This window comes from Aptenodytes patagonicus, chromosome 16 (assembly GCF_965638725.1).
Source record: "Aptenodytes patagonicus chromosome 16, bAptPat1.pri.cur, whole genome shotgun sequence".
In the NCBI taxonomy this organism is placed as follows: Eukaryota; Metazoa; Chordata; class Aves; order Sphenisciformes; family Spheniscidae; genus Aptenodytes; species Aptenodytes patagonicus.
In genome coordinates, this window is record NC_134964.1 from 11,904,449 (window position 1) to 11,912,717 (window position 8,269).

The 8,269-nt window shown below is 49.1% G+C and overlaps 1 protein-coding gene across 3 annotated transcripts in view; it reads left to right on the forward strand.

Annotated features, from left to right (window-relative positions):
- The window catches only part of STX8 (syntaxin 8), a 107,059-nt gene extending 98,790 nt beyond the window's left edge, over window positions 1–8,269 (forward strand). For all 3 annotated transcript variants that reach the window (XM_076353601.1, XM_076353599.1, XM_076353600.1), the window contains one exon: window positions 7,181–8,269. Coding sequence is in view for 2 of the 3 variants with exons in the window: in XM_076353599.1 (XP_076209714.1) it covers window positions 7,181–7,248 (68 nt within the window). In the remaining variant the exon portion in view is untranslated. The remainder of the gene's footprint in view (window positions 1–7,180) is intronic.

Here is an 8,269-nt window from a genome sequence, read left to right on the forward strand (position 1 = left end):
CGCCAGCAAGGTGTCGAGGGATGCTCAGGGCTTCTGCAGGGCTGCTTTCCCCGTGCCTCCTCTCTGCAGACAGCAAGCGCCGGGGGAGATCACAAATAGGCACGTCTCATTTTTTGGGCGGGATTTGCCAGCTGCAAGTTAGAAGTTCTTGGAACAGACTTGGATGTAACGTTTCAGCTTTTGAAGTCAGGGCAGACGATTTGGGCATGCATACACATGCCTTAGAAATTTTTTTTTTTTAATGGGCTGAAATCAGTATTTACTCCACCATCCAGAAACCAGCAAACAGCCAACGCGTGGTTGTGTTTGCTTTCTGAATATGCTTAATATTTGGAAAGAGCGCTGAGCCCACAAAACCGTACAGCTCACCCGAAGGACAGCTGCTTCCCAAATCTCCAGCTTTCCAGCTGACGTGGATTTGGGGATGACGGATGGGGCTCGTGTTGGTCAAGTCCATGTCCAAAAGACTGATGCTGCTCCCTGGTTAGGAGGGACTGCCCTGCTGCCAGAGCAGTCTGCTTCGAACCTGAAAGAGAAACCATGGCTATGCACCCCCATGAAAAGGAGACATCAGCCCTTAGCATATGCTCATATTTACTTGTCCTGTTCATAAGGACCATCCAATACTGGATGTGTGTCCAGAGAAGGGCAAGGAGGCTGGTGAGGGGTCTGGAGAACAAGTCTGATGAGGAGCGGCTGAGGGAACTGGGGTTGTTTAGCCTGGAGAAAAGGAGGCTGAGGGGAGACCTCATCGCTCTCTACAACTCCCTGAAAGGAGGCTGTAGCGAGGTGGGTGTTGGTCTCTTCTCCCAAGTAACAAGCGATGGGACGAGAGGAAACGGCCTCAAGTTGTGCCAGGGGAGGTTTAGATTGGACATGAGGAAAAATGTCTTTACTGAAAGAGTGGTTAAACATTGGAACAGGCTGCCCAGGGAAGTGGTGGAGTCCCCATCCCTGGAGGTATTTAAAAGACGTGTAGATGAGGCACTTAGGAACATGGTTTAGTGGTGGACTTGGCAGTGCTAGGTTAACGGTTAGACTCAATGATCTTAGAGCTCTTTTCCAACGTTAACGATTCTATGATTCTGTGATTCTATACTCTGTGCGCTAATTATAGCAGCGAGGACTGGAAGAGATTTCCTTGCTTGTTGAGTCCAGACCTGAGCTATCGCAGGCAAATTCCCTCTGCACTTGCTTTCATCAACCCTCCTATTATGCTTTGAAAGCATTTCGGATGTTCTCCCTAGTGACTGGATATCTCCAGTGGCAGCCCAAGCTGGGCTGATGCTCAGAGAGACAGCAGCAGGTGAATACCTTGATGTGGATATCTTGTGTCCGTTACTGACGGGCTTGGTGTTAAACAAAGAGCAGTAGAGTGGACCTGGTGTTCAACTGGAAGATGCCTCCAAGGCAGAAGGACAGATCGGCATTGCCACTGGAGACCTTTAATGTGACCTGCGAAGCCCTGGGTGCATCAGCTGCTACCCGCTCCTTTCACATCCCTACCTTCAGCTGGATGGGAGTGCTGGGGTGAGTGTAGGCATCGCTTTTGAATTTAGGGGTTGTGGCTGGAGCATATTGGTGATGGCCTACCTGCTGCACTAGCCTGCGATGCTGGGCAGCCGTATGAAGCAACGTCAGGTGTAGGAGTGCCTGGCTGCCAGGGGGCTGAAAGAGAAGAGCTGAAGCGTTGCTGACATTACTTGCACCATTGAACAAAGGTATCCTCAGTCCCTGGAATAAACCTTGCCAGTGTGCATTTATAAAAATGAAACCAGTATCTTGTTACTGGAGCAGGGGATGCCAAGGAGGAAGGTGCAACCGTCTCCTCTGCAGGGGCTGTCCCGTGTGAAGTTGTAACGCGAGACACCTTACAGAAACCCCTGTGCTCTAATTGATAACACATTAAATCTCAATGGCCAGCGCTCTGTGGCTACAGAGCCATTTTAATGGTAAATCAATAGTCTGATAGAAGCAGACCAGAAATCTTTTGACAGTTATTCAAGAGGGACTTGTCAAAACACGATGTATTTATGACCAAGTTCCTGCCTGCCTGTTCAAAGGCACTTGAACCCCTGCCAGATCCTAAACACGCTCATATTCCCAGGAGTTATATTCAGCACAATAAGTGGATATTTCACAGTAAATATTGCCTTGTCAGAAAGCTGGCATAAGCACCCAGCTGACAAGCAACAATTGGCTGCTTTGTATGGGTGCTGCGAGGGCTCATCTCTCCATCGGCGGCAGTGCCTGTGAGCAGAAATTTCTGCCGGGCTCCAGCCGTCGTTAGCATTAGGAATTAAAAATGCTTTAAAGAAAACTGCAGATCGTTGAGTCTCAGCTGCCTCCATCTGAACAGTCAGCAGAAGGAATTGGAAAGTCTCGATGATTAATCACAAACACGAAAGCCGGCTGCTGGCTGACGGTAGGTATCCGCTCTTCTCCGAGGAAACCAATTCATCAGCGTTATTTGTGATTCATAACAGTTATTTGAGGCAAATAAGCCTATTTAGTCCATGGCACCCTGTGCTTGCGTGACGTTACAAACCAGAAATGTTAATTATTCTGTCCTCTCGCAGCTCTGCAGCACGTCCAGGATTTCGGTGGTGTGATGTAGGCTGTAACACGCCTGCAGTGCCTGTAGTGTGGGCTCTGTACCAAGAGGAGAGGGATGCCTGGGAGCAGAGGGATGCTTTCGAGGGCAGGGATGTGCTGTGTCCTGGGTTTGCCCAGTGCTCAGCGTGGTGTGGCTCCAAGCCACATCTGGGTCTCTGCGAGGGGAAAACAGCAAAGGTTGGGATGAAGAGAGGGAAATTAAATGATTTATTGGACTTGTCGTCTGTGTGACTGGTGTTTGTCATCGCCGAGGACGGCTGGCAGTGCACCAGAGAGCATGGGCTTTAAGTGGGGTCTTATTTCTAACAAGAACTTACACCCTCAAGTTACACAGTCCCAGTCGGGCAGGGGTAGTTACTGTCTGGCTGGATAGACACGAGGGGATGCAGTCCTCAGCCATCACCTGTATTTACACAGATCATTAATGCCCTGGAAACTGGGGTCCAAACTGGGGGTGGAAAATCATCTTCTAGATGCCCAAACCCCTTCAGGCAGAGGCAGACCCGGAGGACGTGTTTGCATTTCCACGTGAACCCCAGCTGGGAAGTTGTTACTGTAGGAGTAAATCAGGTACAGTGGGAAGGGTGTCCATGACAAACCCCAAACCAGTGACCCTCAAAGCTGATAAATCCTCGAGAGAAGGAAGAGATTTGGGACTTGGAGAAGGGCTGCCCCAGGTGACCCCAGGGAGATGGGGGGTATGGTGTGAACCCCAGATCCTTCGGTCTCGTGGCTGGACGGATGGCAGGTGAGACAGACTAAAGAGTGATCTTAACCTAGAGATAAATTACGTGTATTGTCACCTTTTCTTTCCATCTTATATCTGAAAATTTGATCTTAACGTTTTTTTGGAAAAGGCTTTGCTAGGTTTGGAGCATTGAACCCCCCCGGCTGCCCAGGGACTGGGGGGTCGGGATCAGGGTGACGAGCAGAGGCGCAGCTGATCTCAGCCGTAGGATTAAAACCCGGCAAAGCAGCGTGAGAGCCGGTGCTCCCGGGAACGGCGGGGAGACCCCGCGTCCTGCCGGCACGCCGTGCCCTGAAACTTGGCGTAAGCTGAGGACGTGCCCTCTGCGTTTCTGCACTGCTTCTCTGAGCTGAGGCAGCAGCACCATCTCAAACGCTTTAGCAGATGGAGCTTCAAGAGCATTGCACTTTCTCCAACCTGCCTTAATTAATTGCTCTGTAATTGCACCTAGACTTCTGCTTGCACTTCCCACCTTTCCCCGAGAAATGCATTTCAAATTTGTATTCCTGTCACTGTTTTCTTTTGCACAGGAATCTTTTTTTATTTTTTCTTCTCTGACTCCTGTTTACTTTGTTAGTAGCTTTGATTCCTGAACTTCTCTTTGAGGAGTTCTTGTCACGGGGAATATTTATATTTCACAGGACTTGAGCAAAAAAAGGCAAAGCAGGCAGGGAATCTAGAACGCATAACTGCTGTCAGATCCTATCCGCAGTTTTTGTTAGGAAAGCATGTTGTACTGTGTGAAACACCCAGGTTTAAAAGCTTCAGATCCTTCTAATCTGCTGTTCTGTAGTGTAGGGGGGAGAAACGTGCGTAACATCTGGTCTCTATCATGCAAGAGGTACTTTGAAATTTGTGTGCTATTGCCATTTTATATCGTCCTATTCTTTTTGTGCGTATCGCACGGATCAGGTAAGCCTTTAATACTGGCGGATTGCTGATTTATAGTGCACCGACACGTGCCATCTCTGCTTCTCCGTCTCTCACGTGGGGAGTAAGTACTTGACCACCGCTTTTGGAAACAGAAAAGTGGCTCCAGGTTTTTCATACCAGTCTCTTTCCAGGAATAAAACGAAGTTTATTTCGTTTTGCTGTCCCGCTCTTGTTGCTCTGAACGTCCTCTTAAGTTTCCTGCTCATTCTGCTGTTGCCCATTAGCAATACTTTATTAGTCCCCCACCTTCCCCTGTTCCTGCTGTGTAATAATTCTGGGTTTATGTGCAGTTTTTCTTCGGAGTTGTCAAAGAATAATTGCACCCCATTAACTCCACTTTGCATCATTACTAATTCACACCTATAGAGTATTTTCCAAGCAACTGATCTCAGTTGTTTCTTAATTGCTGAAGTCCATAAACTCTATTACACTGAAACTGTGCTAAGGATTTACACCCTCTAAAACTTTTCCCTCCAGTGCGAAACTAACAGAGAATTTGAATGCGGCAGCTTTATCAGATCTTATTTCTTCCCAATTTAAGTAAATGATTTGCTTCTGACTCTGTTGAAGACTACAAAATGTATATTAAGAAGTAAAAAGCGAGAGACTAGAAGCACAGTAGAAGTATAGATCATGTTCCCAGTGGATTAATCTGGGTTTGTGCTGCTGGGTGATGTTGAGCGGTCGGCTGAGGTTGAAAATTGAACGATATCCCTCTCTCACCCATTCCGGTGGGTCGGAGCAAGTCGCCTGTGTACGGTCTGAGATCCAGCTGCGTCAAATGTGCTCGGACTCGCACTGATAGACACGGACCCAGGACGAGGATCTGGAGCTTGGCTAGGCGCTGCGGGAGCCCAGCGGCGGGAGCATCCTTCGGGATGCTTCCCGAAGGACTTTACCTGTGAGGGAGCTGGCGCTGGTGAGCGACGGTGGGAGAAACCCGGTTTCCCGGGTGCCCCCGGCGTGGACCCTGGCTGCCCCGCGCCCGCCGGGGCTGGGTGCAAGCGTGGCGGTCGTTAGCTGGAAAGGCAGCGCTGGGCAGCACGGTCCCGGTGGCTTCTGGAGTCAGAGGCAAACCCGAGCCCTTGTTAGAGGCGCAAAGAGAGCGGCAGGAACAGACAGATGCATTTTTACTAGCTTACTCCGTTTAATGTGATTAGTAAGCAGTTTCATCCAGGTTTAGCCTGAGGCTTAGTGTGCTCTAAAAAAATCACCCCAAAATCATCCTACCCCAAAGGGTGCAGTCGGTATCCACGATTTAGCTAAAGCACTTGTCCCTGCCTGGCCAAAGAGCTTGTCCCCACACCCCACCTCAGTGCCGAGTCCTGCCGCAATCCTTGGGCATCCCAGGTGGAGCGTACGGAGCTGCTGCCGTCTCTGTTTGCAGTCAGCTGTTTCTGCAAGGAAAAGAAAGGCTCAACATCCGAGACCTGCTTGAGCCAGTGCGGTGAAGCGCTGCTCAAGCTCACTTCAGATAACAAATGGTTTCAACTGAGCATAAAAGAAAAAAATACTGTTGGTGGCAACTCTTATTTCCCTGGAAAAAAAATCCTGGACCCCTGGCAGAGAAACAGTTTCTGCACAGAAAACATGACACTATTTACAAAAAGCAATGTCTAATATCCTTTTCCAGCTTGGAAAGAGGAGTTTATTTTAATACATCCTTTTTTAATTGCCATGAGCTGGACTTGTAAATATTATAAGTGGTTGAGTAATAGTCATCTGTGAGCGGACCAAATGAAGGGACATTTTTTCCGCTCCTCGAGCCCTAATGTATTCCCACAGCTCTGACAGGGGGATAGCGCGGAGCAGATACTAAACCAAAACAAAAGCTCCCTAATTAAAAGATCGTTTAACCCCAGAGGACGCCTGTGTGCGTGATGCCAGTGCCCGAAGCGTGCAGTGGTCCAGCCGGCCGCGGGAGGAGTTGACGTGTTGGGGCTGCTTGGGGAGGCGATGGGGTGTACCACAGGGACCCCGTCCGTTTTCAGTAAAACATTTCTTTCTCTCCTCTAAGAAAGGGGCGAGTTCTCCCTAAGAAAGGGGAAACTAAGGAGAATCAGTTTTCTCTAGCAGGCGTCTGACAGCCGTGTCGCCTTATTGCTATCGTTTAGTTGAGAGAGAAAATCTGCTTTGCTGGTTTTCCAGATCAGTCTTCAAAACGATCCATAACTTATATTTTTTTTAACACCGTCCTTCTGCAGAGCAGCATGGTGTGCCCGAGCTAAAAAATAGTCGTAAAGTTTTGTAAGATTGTGTTAGTCATTAACTTGTGCATATCGACCGGTACGGTTTTGGGGCAGGATGGAGCACACGCAGCCCGCGTGCTGCACAGTTGGGCAGAGCCCTGTTAGACTCTCTTTAATGCTGGTTGATCTTAATTTTCCCAAGTCAGGTACATACCCGAAAGCCCTGCTTTTGCTCTGCAAATAGTTTTGTCTGAAAGCAGGAGTAGTTTGTATTGGAAACAATTTCCTGATGCAATTTGGATTTCCTTCTGAATAATCCTTTGCCCCAGTGGGATGGTACAGAGGGATTCTAGAAAAGCTTAACCGGCCTTGCCGTGAGTTAAACATATCCCTTAATCTTTGCAAGGCAGATGTTTAAGTAGGAAGATACCCTGCAGGCACTGTTAAAAAAAAAAAAATTAATTGGAAGGGTCAGGAAGAGAAAGAACTGCTCTACCAACGTGGGGTTTGAGTCCACGTCGCTGTTCGGGTCATCGGCGTGCAGGGATCTGGTGAGGGGCTTGGACGGGGTGAGCACGGGGGAAAATCGGTCTCAGCTGAGAGGAGGAGCAGGACTCGGAGGAAGAATTTAATTGCAAAAGACCAATTGTTAAAGATGAAGGCAGCAACCTTAATGTCGTTTCATCTTTTCCAGGAATGCTGGTGGTGATTGTGTTGCTGCTGATTGCGATTGCTGTGGTTGCTGTCTGGCCGACACACTAATGTGGATACGGGGCCCGTCGGAGCTGCTGCTCGACAGCTGAGCGCAGAGGACTCCAGAGAAGAGACCGACTTTGTGCAAACACCTTCTGTGTTTTAAATAAACTCCACAGTATGAGAATGAAGCTGTGTCCGACAGACATCCGTTCTTCCTTCGGCGCACAGCTGAAGAGTGCTGCGTGATTTGGAGGGTTTGAACTTGAAAAGGACTCTCTTCCCACCTTCATTTGGCATTCGGGAGGCTGCAGCTGGCTGTACAATAGATGCACTTCTCGGTGCATCTGCGTTTCAGCACGCGCTGGTGTCGGGGTGCTGCCTGCCCGGCCCGCCGCCGCTTCTGCTGAGCGGTCAGTCGTCCGGAGGGCTTTAAAATATTAAAATAAAGGTGTGGTTTGGGAGTACAGCGGTGGCACTCCTCTGCTTTCTGATAACCTTCCTTCGGAATGAACATTCTTACTTGTTTCAAGGAATAAATGTCTTCGGGGAATGACTACGTCTGGATTCTCGCAGGGTGGGACGCGAGAGCACGCGGGGCCCTGCAGAGAGGCGCAGGACCCCCATGAGCTGCACGGAAACGCTGGTGAGTGAGTCAGTCCTGGGCCCTCGGGGAGTTATCGGTGTCGATCTCCACGGATAGAAATGTAAACAGCAGCGGGTCTTGAACCAGGTGCGTAGGAGTGGAAAGCCTTGCCCAACGTGTGCTCATGAGGGAGGCGTGCTCTCCACGCGCTCCGCCGTGCTCTCCACGCGCTCCGCCGTGCTCTGCCCGGCTGACCGCAGGAGGTGCGCTGGCATTAATGTACTCATCTCGGCGATCGAGGTCTGCCTCTTTCTTTTATAACTTTTCACACGCTGTTAAAACTGAGAGGAAGGATTACCTGTTTAAAAATTAATGAAAAAAGTATTGAATGTTCGCTTCTGGCCAAGAAAATCATTATTTTGTTATACGTGCCAGTTTGATTTCAGAATTAATAGAGCAAGCAATAAATATTGAATAAAAGCTGATCCGTTTATATACAACTTA